The 19,140-nt window shown below is 37.3% G+C and overlaps 1 protein-coding gene across 7 annotated transcripts in view; it reads right to left on the reverse strand.

The window, feature by feature from the left end:
* The window catches only part of STK3 (serine/threonine kinase 3), a 331,890-nt gene that overhangs the window by 9,090 nt on the left and 303,660 nt on the right, over positions 1–19,140 (reverse strand). For 4 of the 7 annotated variants that reach the window (XM_065519470.2, XM_065519471.2, XM_065519472.2 and 1 more), the window contains one exon: positions 9,714–10,780. The exons of the other annotated variants lie outside the window; for them this stretch is intronic. In XM_065519470.2, coding sequence (XP_065375542.1) covers positions 10,565–10,780 — 216 coding nt within the window. In that variant the 3' untranslated portion in view covers positions 9,714–10,564. Of the gene's footprint in view, positions 1–9,713; positions 10,781–19,140 lie in introns of those variants that run through there. 7 annotated transcript variants of the gene reach the window in all.

Here is a 19,140-nt window from a genome sequence, read left to right on the forward strand (position 1 = left end):
CTTTCCTTGATAGTGAGTTATCATTACTTTTATTAATAATCTGTGTTACATATTAAATTTCTCACTCCTTATTTGGCTTTTCTGTCAGCTCCTCTTCATGGCCATCGTTGAACATATACCCTTCCTATCTCTATAGCAAGTATGTTCATCTATTGGGAACCAGAAAAGCAATTAAACAACCTCATAAGGCATTACCCCAAATAAGAATAGGTTGTGAGTGAAATCCTGAAGCTGTCTGAGGAAAGATAGAGCATGGCCTTAGTGCTGAAGCTCATTAAACCTGTTTCTAGTTTTGTATTTATTTTAAAAATATCTGATTTCAGTTTTGTGGTTGTATAAGGTTGAGTTTACAGGAAATCTGACTTCTGCATAAGCTACATATATAGCTAGGTCTTCAGGTGGGCTGTCAGAGAACTTCAAAGTACTCATGACATATTTATTGAGATTTTTCTACGGACCAAGCATAGTAGGTTCAGAGATGAGTAAAACACTCTACCTCCCACAATGAGATTGCAATCTAGCTGGCAAGACAGGCCCATGCACAGCTAACTCACTGAAGGATGAGTAAGATGATAAAATGGGAAACAGGATAGAGAAGGAAAACAGCATCAGTAGAAACATATATGGTACACGACCGTCTGGCATCTTTAGCGATATCTAGCAGACTGCTGAGATTAGAGAAGGATTCATGCAGGAAGATGAATAGAAGATGAGTCAGGAAAAAGAGGGCAAGGCCAGGTTGCTGTGGGCCTTATGTGTGTTGCTGCAAACTTCTGTGACAAGAAAGAAATGCTAAGTCATTTTGAGCATAAATGGTGATGTGATCACATATGAACTTTAGAAAAATATCTCCAGTAGCAGGTGTAGGAAATGGATTGCCATGGGAGAAAAAAATGGAGGCAAGAAGATCCATTAGTAGGTTACCACAACAATCTAGTGAGAAGGTTAGGCTTGGACCAAGACAATGGAAGTGGAGATTAAGAAGAGAAGGATTTGAGATCTTTGAAAGTAGAATTGGTAGGGTTGTTTTTGTTGAGTGACTGATTATAAAGGGTCAGAAAATAGGAAGGGTTAAGGATGATTCTGACTTCAAGCTTCGGTAATGGGGTAGAGATCGATACTATTAACAAGGTATGGCAGTTAATGAAATTAATTTTAGTACTGGTGAGTTTGAGCTATGAACAAGGCACCAAGGTGGAGACATCAGATATGGATTGTAATTCAGGGTTTGGAGGTCAGGAGAGAGATCCAAGCAAAAGATACAGACTTAGGGAAGTATCAGCATTTAGGCTGTAACTGAAACCCTTGATGAGGAGTAGGTTATCCAGGGAAAGAAGGTTTTCTCCCTGATCTTACTATCTTTCAGATAGTGTCCAACAGAAAATAACACTCACACTAAGCACTTGTGGTCAGAGACTCTTCTCATTTTGTTAATAGAACAGTAATATCAATAGGTTTCTAAGTAGCTCTAAATTATGGTGTCACATAGACAAAAAAAAGTGAGGTTGTGTGGCAAAAATTTTCACTTTTTAGATAGTGGGCATGATTTATAGACAAACTCTTGGCTTTGATTAAGCCCTAATAACATGTATTTAACACTTGGTGTTTCTCTAGCTATCAAGCCTCCCACAGGCATGAAAATGCTTTTGGAAGGAAAATGTGACAGAAGCGGCCTTTTCAATCTCTCGAAAAACAGTACTGCAACTGCTCAATGCCTTAGTAGTAAAAAGATTCACAAACCAGATAAAGAGACTCAGTGATTTAAATGACCCTGTAATATCATAGCTTTTATCCTTTCATTTTATTTTATTTTATTTTTGCAGTTGCAGGATCTAATAGAGTGAAATAGAGTGAAAACAGAGCTCCCATACAAAGGGAGGGGACCCAAAGGGGGTTGCCATTGCTGGCTTGAATGCCTGGGTTTATATCCCGATCGTTGTCCCTCCTGCTGTGCTCTCAGGCAATAGATGATTGGCTATTTCTTTACCTTCTGTTTTTGCCTAATTAGCATTTTAGTGAGCTCTCTTTACTATCCGATTGGTTTGGTGTGATCTAAGTTGCAAGGCCCATGTTTAAGGGTGGAAGCAGTCACCTTCCCAGCTAGGCTTAGGGATTCTTAGTCAGCCTAGGAAATCCAGCTAGTCCTGTCTCTCAGTGCCCCCTCTCAACAGGAAAACCTAAGTGCTGTTGGGGAGTTTGGCCGACGACCACTCTAACTGCTTCCTGCTGAATTGGGGTGAGTTTTTATCCTTTTAAAATGTGAATCCAAATTAAAAATTTTTTGAGCTAATAAGGATATTAGAAGAAAAAGTTGAACTTCCTAATATCAGTATATTTTGACAAAAGTTTCCTTCATTAAAATCAGGTTTCCTGAAAATCTTTACAAAAAGGAAGGAAAATCACCTCAAAATTATGTTTATGGATCAGAGTTTGTGGTAAATCTGTTACTTTTTATATATATATAGGAAAGAAATGTCACTTGCCATCTTTCTTTCTTTTTTTTTGAGACTGAGTCTCACTCTGTCGCCCACGCTGGAGTGCAGTGGCCGGATCTCAGCTCACTGCAAGCTCCGCCTCCTGGGTTCACGCCATTCTCCTGCCTCAGCCTCCCGAGCAGCTGGGACTACAGGCGCCTGCCACCTCGCCCGGCTAGTTTTTTTGTATTTTTTAGTAGAGACGGAGTTTCACCGGCTTAGCCAGGATGGTTTCGATCTCCTGACCTCGTGATCCGCCCACCTCGGCCTCCCAAAGTGCTGGGATTACAGGCTTGAGCCACTGCGCCCAGCCACCATCTTTCTATAATACTTAAAACACAAAGTAGCTGTGTTACCATAGCTATACACTGGTTTACTAGTTCCAAAATCAATTCAGTGTTGGAGTAACAAATCTGATTCATGCTTCTCAGAGTTTATAATGGGGTCGGTCAACTCAGTAAACGTAATAATTGTAAAATATTCATACATTGTAAGTTTTACTGTATATTTACTGAACAAATGTATAAAAAGGAATAACTGATCTGGAAATGGCTTTAGTGTGTTTAAGGCTAGTTCTCTTTAATAAAATTGAGTTTTTAAGTTAATAATAAAATAGAACCTGCACAACTAAGAGTAGTTCTCAAATATTTAAGCCTCAGCACCGTGGGAGGATATTGTAGTTTGACAATCTTTACATGCATTAAGGACACACAGTTGGTTAAATAAATACATTAACTGACATGCAGTAAGAGGAAGAACTGGAACGCAAAGACAGTGGAAGCAGGACCCACAATCTCTGAAAAACACATAAAGAAAAAGATGAATTTCAGAGCGATATTGTTTCATTACTTGAAGCTTTTGTCCTACTCCTAGAAAATTTTGCTTTTCCTGGACAGCTGAAAGGACAAACATCAGGGGGCAAGACATACTAGTAAGGGCAGAGAAAAAAATCCATTTCCATAAAAGGGTTTAAAATGAGATCAGGTAAATTAAATTGTATGGGCCTGAGATAAACATATTTTGAGATCTGGGATTATTAAAAGTCATTATTTGTGACTAAGTCATTTGTTTAACAGAAGCATAAAGTTGAGTTATGAGATAAACGTTCACAGAATCTCACTGCAAAACAGAACCTCAGAGATAACTACTCTAACTTCCTTATTTTGGGTGAGGAAATGAGAGCTAGCTTGCTCCAGTACACTCTTGGTTTATGGCAGAGACAAGATTGACCTCGGAGTCAGTTATACTACATACTACATTGGCACTCAATTGCTATTTAGTATCAAAGTTTGTGGGAGAAAAATCCCAAATTTATCTTTTCAATTTCAATTTCCTCTCTCTCTCTCTCTCTCTCTCTCTGTGTGTGTGTGTGTGTGTGTGTGTGTGTATGTGTGTGTGACTGGACCGTCAATGTAACCAATTCTGTGAGACAACAATAAGTGTTATAAAGGGATACAGTTAGCTCAGGTACAAGACCCTTCTCTTGCCTTGTTCAGAAGGAAACAAGAGCCATAACTCATTTTGACTGATAATCTTGGGGAGGGCGATTTACAACAGTTTCAAAGTATCCATTTCTGACTCACTAGACCTCATTAATTAAAAATGACAATGTTTTGGGCTTCCTTCATTAAAACTTAACAGAGTTTCTTAGGTGATTTTAAAGTAGGAGAGAGAAGAGGAAATAAGGCAGAAGAGTGTGGAAACATGCTAACTCCTTTCTATCAGAAGACATACATACTTTTAAATTCTGCAAGTTCAAAGTAAGTAATTGTCTAATATGAAGTCTCACTGGAAGCTTGGTCATGTTTCAAGTAGCAAAAGTTATTTAGATAGAAGTCAAAAGTTATAAAGTTTGATATTCTTAATCTAGCACTGTTAGAGAGTTCAAAAATGTTAAGTCACCAAAAATGGGGGGTGTTGCTGGTCGTCGATCTGAGCTGAAAGGAAAACTTTTTTTTTTTTTTTTTTTAATATTCAGCTATGAAGGCTACGGTGAATAGAAAACCCTGCATATGACATTTGTATAGAGCAGTATTTTCAAATGAAATAAAGAGCTGAAGCTCAGTAAAAGGTCTATGCCATCTTCTTTAAGCTTAAGATCAGTTAGTAGACTAGGATCTCCCAGTTCTTACAAGATAATTGTTTACACCAAATGAAAGACTTTAAAGAAAAACTGTAAAACTCTTAACACTAATAATTAAATGGATGGACGAATATTGTTTTTAGTTAAATTAAAAAGTCAAAACTACTTTTTAACAGGAGTCAATATTTTGTTTGAAAATTGATATAGTTTGGTACATGAGTGACAGCTTAAATAAGAAACTCATTTTGTTAATATAGCCCTGGATAATTACATTTCATTCAGGAGATGAAAGATCAATATCCAAAACTATCACATTTCTCAGTATCTCTAAAACAAATAAAAACCAAGTAAAAGATATGCAAATTAATAATAACTCAGTTACTAGCTCTTGCATAAAACAGGAGCTCAAATAACTCAGTGATATGAGAAGTTAGGGTGGAAAATAAGATTAAATCAATTCACTGATAATTCTGACATTTCAAAACTTTAATAATTAGAATTATTTCTGAACTCTATAAGAAGTATTGAAAGGCTGCTTATCACTGATCAGAAAGAGTTGTCAGTAAAATTAGAACTTCCTTTAAGTTTACATATCTAGTCTACTATAAAAACCTAAAATATCACAGTCAAGTGATAAAACTTACTTCATAAAATAACTCATCTTAAAATCTCGGGAAAAACACTAAGATTTCTATATAATTTTGTTTTGACAAAAATAGTTCTAATTACATGAGCGATTTTTAAACGTCATAATCTCAAATAGCAGAATCAAGAGTATGAAGGTTTTGAATATATCACTGTAATAACATTTCAAGACCTAATGATTCTACGAGCTGCTGGAACAATCAGTCTGTCAAAATAAATGAGACACTACTACAATGAAGCAAATGGTCTTACATGTTAATGTTAACACATTTAGTTAAACAGTCAATCAAGAGAATCCTAAGGTTTGCTGTGTTTACTGGGAAAACAAACTCTTCCTAGCAACTGTTTAAATAAATCTTGCAGATACTACAGACCATATTAGTGGCCTGTGATTAAAAAAATATGGGTTGCTAATACTGTATCCTGACTCATCTATTTTCCCATCTGCTAGCAATTCTAACAATATGAACTATCAACAGAATGGCTAACAACAATAATTTTCTATGGCAATTTTGATGCAGAATTGCCTATAGCATTTTTGAGATTTACCAGTGCATGTCTCAGACTGTTTTGAGTTGTTTGTGGCCTGGAGCAATGTACTCTTTTTTCCCTTAATATTCCATTTTACTGAAATTTTTACTGTGTTGAACAGAATCTTGTTTGGTTTTAGAAAACACTGTTGATGGAGGCTGCCACACATTTTACTAACAATGAGAACAGGAAACACAACAGAGTACTAGTAAAAATCCAGTCAAGTCCACTGATTGGTTTAAATATACACAAACAGGCAAGGGGCCTTTTGCCCATAAGCCTGAGCCACAGGGATAACAGGTAGTACTTAAAGTTTAAAAAAAAGAAAAGAGAACATTAATATATTAAGGCTTTTTCCTAATTTAATTCCTGGCACTGAGAAGCATACAAAAAAGGAGCATTCTAGTCAATCCAAACTACTATGAAGCCTGTTTAAAGAAAACCGTATATATACATTTAAAATATGCACTTACAAAAATAAGATAGTGATAATTTCAGGCACTTGACACTTACACTGTAGAAGAAAAGCTGAATTCCTCACTGCAAAAATGTGATCTTAAAAGCTGCATTAACATCAAATCTATTGGCAGACTCCCCTTCCCCAAACAGACATTATTTATCCTGTTCTGAGCTGAGTGGCCCAGGTCTTCAGCTGACTGAATAACTAAAAATATTCTGGGATTACAACTGGAAACTACCATGAATCGTTCTGTTTTGACTGTTTAACTTCAGAGCACCTAGAAGAAACTCAGGATTGTAGATTTTCATTCACAAAGAAAAGGGAGAATATGGTTTCTTGTGAATATCAATGAAGGAGTAGAAGAAAGTGCCAATTATTGTTTACAATGTGCTTGAACACTATCCTAAGGTCCTGTACACTAAGTCATTGAAGTCTAGCAATCACCTTAAGGGGCAGATGTTACCAACCCTGTTTGACAGGTGAGGATGCTCACAGAGAACAAATGACCCACCCTAGATCTCTCAGCAGAGGTGCTTATGTAGGCACTCAAAGGCAACATCTAACCCACATAAATTTGAACTGGAGTCTACTGATAGCTATTTCATGGGTCTCCCAAGAACTACAAAAGCACTTCAAAATCCAATGATCATGTGAAACAGTTTTTTAACAAATTGTTTATAGATTAAAAATAGAAAAAAATTACTTAAAAATCTCACCTTTCCTGTCAGATTACACCTGGTGAAGCATTTTACTAATAAGCTATTCATGTATTTTAGCCATCACTGGCCATATGAAGTAAGTGCATATGTGTTAATTAAGCATTTTTCTATTTAACCAGCTCTTTAGCCAAAGAAACACATTTCTACATATCCCTTTGGGATAGATTTCATAATGTTATCAATAAAAAGAGAGATACCCTGACAAAACCAATAAAACATGTCTCCTTCACATTCCAGTGAGACTTTGCCTATGTCTGTTCAGACTGTTCCACAGTTGAATTGGTGCTGTGTTTACCTTGAATCTAGTGCAGGAGTTACAAACTGATGAGCATTACCATAATCATCTTGTCCTGGAGAAATCTTGGCCACCCGTTTAAAAAAGGAACGATGAAATTTTCATTGCATTCCTCAATGGCAGCTGACCACCCATTCCTTTTATGCATTTTCAGTTTCTACTAAGTAGCTTTGCTTATTAAAAATATCAGGAAAAGCTTAATTTGGGCACACTTCTGCTACATTGTCAGTGGCTCTAAAATTCTAGGCCCAGGATAACAAAATCTAAGTAACTCAAAACCAACCAGTAATTAAATCTTTCTGGACCTATTAAAGGCAGATGAAAAATTGTATTAGTTTTCACTGATTTCTTATCTCAGCGATTCTGATTAGCACTTTGAACAGTTTAAAACACCAATGAAGCCATAAATAAGAGGTTAACAAATTAAGTGATTAATGTTCTCTTTATACTTCAATTTAAGAAAAACATTATATGACAAACATTTGTTATGGAAGATCACAAACATTACAAAAACAACAATGGTTAAAGTATATCTGTAACTAGCTTACTGGGTAGTCAAATCTCTGTGGAGCAATAATACAAACTTAAAATAATTTAATTTTTCTAAAATTACACTCTTTTGGCTACGCAAAGCCAAATTTCCTTGATATATCCCACAGTAAATCTTGGGATGATTTCACTGATTTCTGGTCACTTTTACTTATTAAAAGTCCAGACCACTTATAAACTTCAATCTCCTATTAAGTACAAATTTTGCCCCTTCCCTTAGCATGAGTTTGCAACAATTTACAGCGGGGAAGGATGATGTCTATATCTAGAACCTTCTCGCCATCTGTTTCTAAGGTCTACTTCCTCCAGTGCTGGGAGCAGGAAGGAGACAGGATGTTATTATGTAAATGGTGACTTGTCAGTGGGGTGTGTTTCCCTGGTCTTGCTCTGGTTTGACTGATTACTAGTGGTTTGTGCACAGAAAGCTGTGCGTGTATTTCCTGATGTTGTGGTTAGTATTATCCTACTGCTCCTTTTATAGAGGGGCTGCCTAACATCTTTTCTGAGTTAGATATTGTCTTCTCTGACCTGAAAGCCACCTGGGCAGCATTATGACTTCTGACCTCCTCTTTTGGAGTAAAGAGATCAAAGAAGTTCTCTACACTCTCCAGGGACTAGTGGGGCCCGAGGAAGGTAAGGGGTTATCTAATCTCTTGCTAACTCACTACTCCAGTGGTCCTTAGTTATCCCACAGGCCTTGGCTCTACCTACAGAAGTCTCCTGCCTACAAAAATCTTTGGGAGAGAAGCAGATATCAGTGTCTATGCTAATATACCTTCCAAACGTCCAGGAACTAAAGGCTCTGCCTTTACTGGCACACCAGTGAGTCTACAGATTCAGCTAGCTCAGTAAGCACCTTGCTGGGGTACCGGTAATGGTATCCCGTTCCTGCAGGCACCACCATTCTCTGTGAATGGATCTCTGGAAGGCTCCTTATTTGACTTTAGGTAAGGAGAGAGCTATTTTCTTCCCCTCCCACTAGGTTATAAATTCCATTTGGACAGGGCCTTTGTTTAGTAAACAGCTACATCTCTAGTGCCTAGAACACTGCTTGGAACATAGTAGGTGCTTAATCAATATTTATTGAATGAATGAAAAATGGTGGGTCTCTTAGTAATCCCCGGAGGGAGGTGGTTGGTTTCAGTTGTTGGTGGCATGCTTTAGAATATCGGGTACTTACCACTTGCTATTATCAGCTGTGGATTCTACTAACAATTTTGTGGTAACAGAAAGTCCCTTTCAATGTCATAGTATACATCTATTAACTATTTTAAAAACGGTGAAACCCCGTCTCTACTAAAAAATACAAAAAAACTAGCCGGGCGAGGTGGCGGGCACCTATAGTCCCAGCTACTCGGGAGGCTGAGGCAGGAGAATGGCGTAAACCCGGGAGGCGGAGCTTACAGTGAGCTTGAGATCCGGCCACTGCACTCCAGCCTGGGTGACAGAGCGAGGCTCCATCTCAAAAAAAAAACCAAAAAAACAAAAAAACGCGCGCGCGCATGTGTGTGTGGCATCAAGTTGGTAAATTTGCAGTTGAAGTAAAGCAAAAAGAATATCTGGGAATATCAGGGTATTTTTCAGCATGTTTAATTAATATTAGTATAGAATAGTTTCATGTTCCACTACATGTTTATTCTGCATGTCTGATGATACATTTATTTCATAATAAGGGGCTCATCCTTTTCTTAGAAAAATGGCTTCTGTCAAAAAATTCTCCAAAACGATAATACCATAGTTGACTCTTTGAGGAAACATGCATGGAATGAAGTGTGCTGGAAGGGCATCATTTTTACTAATGTCACAATTTACTGCTTCACCGACATCACGATACTTTGACAATTTAAATTACACTATCTTCATATCATAAAAATGTAAATATTTGTTTCTTGAAAATCTATAAAGTAGTTTTGAAATAAAAGAGGTTAGCTAAAACCCACAAATCATGCAATTCAGATTGTAATAGATAATTTTTAATAGTGAAGCAACACCTAGAAATAAACAAGAGTCTAATATTTTACTTCTGAAGCATCTAAATCCACAGTTCATTTAAAACAGTTCAGAATAAGAATCGTGGTCTGTTAACTATTTTTAAAACAATAAAACTCAAAATATGGCAAAATGTTTCTAAAACACTTAAAAAGCAAAAATAAATTCGATCATAGTTCTGCATTCTCACTTGCCACATGAGCCTTGGAAGATAAAATTTACCAAAAAGGAAACATTTTAGCACTCTCAATTTTAGAATGGCATGGTTTGCGCCTGAAACAGTACTTAATTTTCCCAGCTACTGACAGACAAATGTACAAATTCAACTAAAACACCCATGAAGAGATTCAGATATTTGTAAGGACACAAGAAAAAAGGATAGGAGGCTCTCATGAACATGTTTAAAAAGCAAAATTGATGTCTACCTTAATAACAAATAAGCTGTCTTGTGCAAGCTTAAAAGCAAAACAGTCACCTGAATGAAACTGAGATTCTATTGTCTTTTCATTTTTGTTTTAAAATATGTTCACAAGTGCTACGAATTTAAGGTAGAAGAAGGTAGAGAATGAGAATACATGAACATAAGTCTAGCTAATTATTAACTTATATGTGTCTAACGGGGGAAGAACCAACTTTCAAATGTAAATGTTTCAAATCTTCAACTTTCTGAATTGGGGAGAGGACAGCAGTGTTCGTGGGTTATGTCATCATCTTAGACTGGGCAACTAATATGCAGAAAGCATAGAAACTAAAGATGAGGGCCGGGCATGGTGGCCAACGCCTGTAATCCCAGCACTTTGGGAGGCCGAGGTGGGAGGATCACGAGGTCAAGAGATTGAGACCATTCTGGACAACATGGTGAAACCCTATCTCTACTAAAAATACAAAAATTAGCTGGGTGTGGTGGCATGCGCCTGTAGTCCCAGCTACTCGGGAGGCTGAGGCAGGAGAATCACTTGAACCCGGGAGGTGGGGGTTGCACTGGGCTAGGATCATGCCACTGCACTCCAGTCTGGTGACAGAGCGAGACTCCATCTTAAAAAAAAAAAAGAAAGAAAAAAAGAAAGATGAGAAAGTAATATGCCACCGTTACTTCCAAATGGCTGAGTAAACATTGATTACAAACTAAAATTTTCAAACTCAGATGATTATAATGCACGAATGGTCCAAAAAGGCTTTTTTTTTTTTGGGGGGGTGTCTAAGAATGGCACCAAATTAGATTTTTAAAAACTGTTTTTGGGTATCAACTAATGTAATAGAGAACATGGCATCAAAATGTTATCTCTAATAACACCTTGCAAAATGAGTGTGTTCCCAAACGTTCCTGTAAGTCTTCAGTGCTGGGGCTGGACCAAGCTGCACCTCACACAAAGGCAGCAAGGCTTTGGTTTTATCCTCCCTTGAGCCAGACACCTGCCTTCTGAGTTGCCTCACTACTCATGTGGACATGGAAGCAGAGGCAGAGAACTGAGGTTGGAGGACAGCACGAAGAATGGCTGATCTTACTTTACATCTACCAGGAAGCTGGGAGACTGTGGTCACGAGTGGAAATTTGAGGATCAGAATTTCAGCTCTGGTTTGAATAATACACATTAATATGGAGTAGTTTTGCTAGTAAATCTTCACATTTTTATTTTACAAGATGAAATTTCAGCTCAGTCTTAAAAAGTACATTTTAATAAGGATAAAAGGAAAATGCATCTTTAATTACTGACCAAATGAAAGACATACTGTTGGTTTACCTCCTGTGGAAAAAGTAATAACACAGCTACGTGACTGCTGAATTCAATGTGCTCTTGAGGAACTTTCCATAAAATATTAGTAAGTGACTGACATACACTGTTATTCAAGGAAGAGCTTATCTACTGGATAATTATTCTGAAACTGGTTTATATTCACATACAATAAATGTAACTCTCAATCTGAAAAAAATGACCCAGCAGACCTAGTGCTGAGCTGCCAGTACCTGGTACTAAGAGATCTAGAATTCTCCAAAGCTTTCTTAGACAAGAACACTGTGAGTAACTTTCCTTTTCCTTATTAGAGTCAGAGTAGCAGTGCATTACCAGAAATGATCAACTAATTTTGAAAAATACCACATGAAAAGAAATTACCTTCAAACTGACAAAAACATTGCAAGCTCGTTCACACAACACTGCCCATTTCTGGATACCCACAATTTACCTAAGTTCTTCTAGCCTATTTTCAGTTAGCAATATCCATTTGAATGAACCTCTTCCTGCTATAGTTCTCTTAACTACAGTGCATGATCTTGTGACTCTGTCAGGTCCACCCTAGTCCTGCCACTGCCAACCCACAGATCTCTTCTAATCACTCCCAGTTGTGAGAGACAGGCATAGTCCTAATCAGTTTCTCCTCACAGGCATGTTCACTGCCTCATCTCACCAGTACTCAGTACAAGGCCTTTTAAGTAGGCCACCCTCACTCTCACAGTTGTTTCTATAGTCAGAATAGCCAGCTCTGCTGGACCATGTTGTCAAAAGAAGGGAGAGATAACTCTTAAATATTGAGGAAGTTGAAGATTCTGTTAGCTATCTTCTAATTTTTCAATAACCAGAAACTGTCTTTCATTGGTCTTTAGTGAGTGTCGTCCTTAATTATATCAACTAATTTTAAAGATGACATTTTTCCTAGACAATTTTGCTAGGGTGACAGCATAAGCTTCCCCAACCCTTGGTAAATCTCTGCTCTAAGTATAAAAAACAAGACACTGTTTACTGACTCTTAAGAGGTATGGGTTTTTAATCTTGCAGGGTGCGCAAGTGTTGAATATTTGGTAACAATTTTGTAAACTCTTTTACATCCCACTTAGAAATTAACTGATAGAATACCTGAGGGATAGCAGTAAAAGTGGAATCAGTAGAACAGAATAAAATTAAATGATCTAAATCAACTGCAGTGTAACTGAAACCTTCTGAATAGGCAGGTGGCTTCTGAAAAGGGTAGGGATAAATGAAGTTACAGCTTGACTGGCTCAGAGAGTTTACAGGTTCGTAGAGGATGAGTGGCTTACAGCTCGATCACTGGCTCCTAAAAAGTCAGGAAATTGGGCCACTATCAGATCAATGGTATCTGAAACTGAGAAACATGAAGCCATTGAGCTCTACAGATATGAATAGTGGCATCCACTGAACCCCTCTCACAAGGGCAAGATTTCAACCTCTAAGCGAGGGCTAGGTCGCTAGCTATACAGTACCCTCTGGCGGCCAGATTTGGCACTGCAGATTTTCTGCCTTTCAAGAAAAGAGGCCTGGTTTTTTTTTGTTTGTTTTTAATGCACAGACTTACCATCGGGTTATGCCTTGATAAAGCCATCATAAAGTAAAAATATCATTAAGTCTAAAATGCATTTAGTACAGCTAACCTACCAAACATCATAGCTTAACCTAGCCTAAACATGCTCAGAACAATTAACATTAGCCTTCAGTTGGGCAAAATCATCTAACACAAAGTCTATTTTATAATAAAGTGCTGAATATCTCATGTAATTTATTGAATACTGTACTGAAAGTGAAAAAGAATGGCTATATGATTACTCCAAGTACCGTTTCTACTGAATGTGTAACACTTTCATATCACCAAAAAACTTTAAGTGGAACCATCATATGCCAGGGACTGTCTGTAATTCAAAATCTTTCCAGACAAGGAAGGAATCACCAATAGCACTGCTGGGCTATGGGTAGGTGGGCAACTACCTACTAGGTGTAAATCTGTCACCCAAAAAAGTAAGTTATTATAGTGGCTTTAAGGGAGAAAATGTTCCTGTGAATGTGTTTAAAATCGCATGGGTGTAGCTACTTAAATGAAGAAATCTGGTGAGTACTTAGCTATTTAAAATTTCATTCTTTGCAGGCACTTACTTTACAAGAAGTGTTCTTATATAGAGAGATTCATATTGCTATAAATATGTACATAATAGCTAACATGCACTCAGTGCTTACCACTGGCAGACACTATGCTGTTATTTAATAGGCAATAATCCTACGAATTAGTATTATTAGTATCATGATTTTTCAGAGTTTACGTTTTCAGAGGCACTAAGAGTTGGAACTTCAAGACATTTAGCTAATAAAAAAGTGTGGCCAGGATTTGAATCCAAGGGAACCGAATTTCGGAGCCGGCACTCTTAAACACTATACAATGCAGTTAAATATATGTAGTTTACCGGCCATAATACATTTTTCCAAAAAAGAGATGGTTTCTTAAAAAATTTAAGTTAGATTCAGATTAGTATAGAGACTTGCAGGTCAATGATGCTTAAAAACTAAACTAAAACCCTATGCCAGTTGAGTGTTCATTTCCTAGAATGTTTACTCACATACACCTCATGGTGGAGAGGGGAGTTTACAATTGGCCACAGAGCCTGAGACCTAATATTTTTCAAATCATAATATATTTTACGTACTTTACAATTTACAAAGCATGTTTACATACATTGTATCACATGAACCTCAAAATAATGCTGTGAAATGGGGCAGATAATTCTGTAATAGGCATTATTCTTAACTTTACAGATGATTAATGAGGCTTAGAATGGTAAGTCATTTCCTTAAATAACACAATTCTCTCAAAATCTAAGATGTTCCAAATGACTGAATGCATTATGAATTGCCCTATCATAGGCTTTATCATCTGTCACATAAAATTAAAAAAAAAAGATTTCTCACAATAAACCAAAATAAAATTTTACTTCATTTTATTTCTGCTTTATCTACAATAAATATTATAATTCAACAGTAATTACTATTGTTGAACTAGTAAAACCCACATAACAAAATAAAAACCAGAACATGAAAAGTTATAGTAAGGAGAATGAGAACAAGTATTGATCATAACATCCAGAGTTAGGAACGAAACGGTCCAAAAATTATGAGATTAAGATCAATGATTACATCAAGCACTCAGCATTTTTGTAATTATTTAAGTTTGCAAAGTGCCTTCAAAAATTTGTTACTCTTTTATAATCCCTAAGAGATCACTGAGAGACAATTATAGCCTTTACATGGCAGATGAAGAACATTTTGAAAGTACTATGAAATTATTATTTTTGTTTAAAAGAAAACATCTTGTGATTCTAATCATAACCGAAAGCCCCAAGTTCTTTCTGAATATAAGCAATGCCATTTACAAACATTCCTGCTGCACCCATCTTCTACACCCCCTGTTGTCATAAATTTGCATACCTGCCTCTGATTACAGGCTGGATCGCCCCAAAGTAGTCTTCTCAGAAACCTGTCTACACAGTCAGCTTCTTTCTCTTGTGCATCTTCAAACTCTTTTTGTCTTTAGCATCAACATAATATACTTTCTGATATTTCCCATCTTAAACTTTTATCGTTTTTTCTTATCTCAAGAAAACCCTGCCTTGACTCACGCTCATTCCCCCAGTTGTCACAACTCCATCCCTCTTCTCCTTTAGAAAGTCAAACTTCTCAAAGTATGGAGAAAACAATCTCCATATTTTAAAATGGCAATCAAACTTCAACTTGCTCCATGCTGGCTTCTGATCCCCTAATGCGCTCCAAATTTTCTCTTGTTAGGTCACCAAAGTTAAATGAATTCTTTTTAATTTCTATCTGATTTGGCCCCTTGATACTTTGTCTACACCTTTCCTTCTTGAAATCTCCCTCTCTTGGCTCCTATAACACCATGCTCTCTTTTCTCCTACCTTTATGGCCATTTCTCAATCTCCTTTATTGGCTTCTTCTCAACTATTAAATGTTATAACTACTCAGGACTCTGGGCTTTTACTATATACTCCATTTCCTAGGCAGTCTCATACATGCCCTGGGCTTTAAATACCATCTATCTGATGTTATCTCTAATATAGATCTGTCTTCTGAGTTCCAGAACTTAGTAATTCTATTAGATGTCTCCTGGGTATTGCAATACTCAATACGTCCATATCTGATAGAGACCTTCTAAACTGTTTATCTTTTAACCTTTCCTATTTCACTAAATGGCTCTTCCGCCATCCAACTAGTTGCAAAGGCTAAGAACCTACTAAATGTTGCCATGCTTTGTGTTCATACTACTTACCAAGATATGTCAAATCGATCCTCGTCTTCATCTGCTGTCATCTCGCCAGTCAAGGCCCTCTTATCTTGAGCACGCTGTTTCAACAGCTTCCTAACTAGTTTCCTTCTATCTTTGCTCCCCTCCAATTCAATCTCCAGACAGCCGCCAGAATTATTGTTTAAAAATGTACAATGGGTCATGTCCTGCCCCTAAGATACAGAAATGGCTCTTTGTTGCATCTGAAATCTGAATGCGCCCTTGCCTGAATCTAGTCCTGCCTTGGTCTGAAGCTTCAGCTTGTGCTACTCTAGCCATTACTACTATGTTTCCATCATGACTGATTCTCTTTTAGTTTCTCAGATTCACCAAGCTTTTTGCACACTGAATTGGGAGTAAAATGGTCCAAAAATTAAGAGGTTAGGATTAAAATGATTACATGCCTTTCCTTTGGTTAGAATGTTGTTCCACACTTCCCACTTTGGCTTCAAGACTTTGTTAACACAGTTCTTTCTACTGAGAATGTCCTTTCCCTCATCTCTGCCTGATGAAGTTCTACTCATCTTTAGGACTGATCTTAAATGTCATCTTCATAAAGTCTTCCTGGTCAAATTTTCCCTATAAGCAGGTTGAGTTACTTTTTCTCCATATACCTAAAGATAATTTTGCATATACCTCTGTTATAACATTTATCACCGTACTGCAATTAAAAAAAAATTTCTGCCACATTAGAACTGTACTATGTGAGATACCTGAATATAGGACTGGGCCTTCTTTAGATCCCCAAATTTAGCAGGTGATTAACATCATCCAATCTGTCACCCATTAATATTGCTTTAAGAATAAGAGCCATCTTACATGGCAACAACCACTAGTGAAGATTGTATTTATTAACTTGTGTTTGTCATCACTGTGACATATACATATTCAGAAAAACGACTCAATATTAATCATTAAAGATGTTACTGTGATGAAGTTTCCTGAAATCTGAGTGCATCTGTATGCCCATATCCAATGACTTGAATGTCTCAACCAATTTATTGGCTAGCACAATTCTCAAGCCTTATTAGGAACCATAATTTCTGTGGTTGACATCTTTTTTTTTTTTTTTTGAGACGGAGTCTTGCTCTGTCACCCAGGCTGGAGTGCAGTGGCCGGATCTCAGCTCACTGCAAGCTCCGCCTCCCGGGTTTACGCCATTCTCCTGCCTCAGCCTCCCGAGTAGCTGGGACTACAGGTGCCCGCCACCTCGCCCGGCTAGTTTTTTGTATTTTTTAGTAGAGACGGGGTTTAACCCTGTTAGCCGGATGGTCTCGATCTCCTGACCTCGTGATCCGCTCGTCTCGGCCTCTCAAAGTGCTGGGATTACAGGCTTGAGCCACCGCGCCCGGCCATGGTTGACATCTTAATGCTGAGTAGGAGCTGGAAGCTTTGTGGACTCTCAGGTTCATGCACCTGAAAGGCCTGTTTGCTTAAGGGTGTACATGATCTTGCTCAGAAGCACCAAGAACAGCGGTGAGAAGAGAGAATGTAGAACATCCATTGTATACAAGAGGCAGTGACAACAGAGATGGCCTATTCAAAAGCCTTTAATTCTCAAGCACCAGGAAAACAATTTTAGAACTGACTACAATAGATCTTTTGCTAGACTGTTCTGAAGGCTAATTTTTTAGAAAGCAAAACCATATTATCAGAATATTAATCCACAATAAGATTGAATACAATTTGTTAAAGAACAGACTCCATGTACTATTACAAAAATCAGGTCTGAGCTGAAACACCATCCACTTGAAATATTTAAAAATAAAAACAGACAACTCTCTTAAGGAGGTCTTTTAAAGCATCATCTGATATCTACGCTATGATAAAAGTCAGCATCAAGTTTAGAGAAGTGAAACAAAACACTATCATCATGCCCCTATGAGCTAAAACTTTGAGAATTATAAATGGCGGATTTAACAATGACAACCTTGCCATTTTTTTGCCAGATTCGAAACAAATTATGCTAGTTCCTCCTCTAGAATTTCTTGCTTTTTCTGTCTGTGACCTTCTCAGCTCACCCAAAAGCAGCACCATTCATTGACTGAACTGTTATTTGACAGTCTGTCATAATCAAATATGGTGAACAGAGTATCACGATGTTCCAGTTCACTTTAAAGCAAACTATTTAGGTCTATAAATTCTATCTAGGCCTTAGATACACTTCAAGGCAAAGGCAGGTATGTTGGGCAGAGAAAACATCAAGATTTGACTTTTACTCCAAAATGTACTTCAGTGTAGACTGGAACTTTGTATTCAAAACATTAGGGGAGAAAAGTTTAATGTTACATGTGTATTCAACATAATAATATCCTCTGTTTTATCCAGGTAATTCATGAAAACCAGAGGTATGGAGGGAAGGTGAGAATCAGGCAGTGATTTGCTTACAGATATGAAATCTTGGGAGCAACTCAGTCCAGTGCAGAGACTTCTATTGCCCTACAAACTCTAATATTGGGCAGACTTAGGTTTTTACTGGTTAGGTAATGAAAAGCCCAAGGTAATTATCAGGACTAATTAGAATTACAAAGGGCACTGACACGAGGTCACTGTAATAAAGTTATACTTTATATTATCAGCAGTCTTAAAGGGCTATGGGTAAATGTTCTGGCTGTGTGGCCCCCTGATAAGCAGGATTTTCATTCCAATAGAAAAAGGAAAAAAACTGATTCCAGGTGGAACCAATATTGCTTCCCCACCCTTTTTTCAGTTGAGAGCTGACAATCATGTTACAAAATGAAAAAGGCAAATGCATGAACAGATTTTAGTGTTGCAATAAAACAAAAGTTGCCACAAAACTAATGTGGCTTTTTTAATGACATGAATAACAGATTCTGGGCAAATGGTAATTATTCATAATTAATTTCATTTCAAAAATAGCCATAGCCAAAATTATTTTTACACAGTCAACCCAAAATGTTTCCAAATTCTCTAACATCTATAAATTAAATCACTCTTGATGATTTCCACTACAACCATGCAAGGTTTAACACTTTTACAACAAAGGAGTTTAGAATATATCACCCCAAAATACATTACTCTGGCACACTGACTATTTTGAGTAAAAGGTACTTGAAAAACAGCAACTGCAAGAACACTCTGATCTTTCTTCTCATAAAAGCAGGAAATGAAATTCCCATGTGAAACATAGCCTCCCTCTACCAGAAGGAAAGCATCATTCTTATCATCAGGACGGGAAGTTGAGACCGAGGAAAATCTGTACAGATAAACCTTGTTAAGCTAACTCTTGTCTTTCTAGTTACTTCTCTGCCCAAGGCCCTCTGCCTTGTCACAGTTTCACAATTTACTACTCTTTCGCC

This window comes from Macaca fascicularis, chromosome 8 (genome assembly GCF_037993035.2).
Source record: "Macaca fascicularis isolate 582-1 chromosome 8, T2T-MFA8v1.1".
NCBI classification, from domain to species: Eukaryota; Metazoa; Chordata; class Mammalia; order Primates; family Cercopithecidae; genus Macaca; species Macaca fascicularis.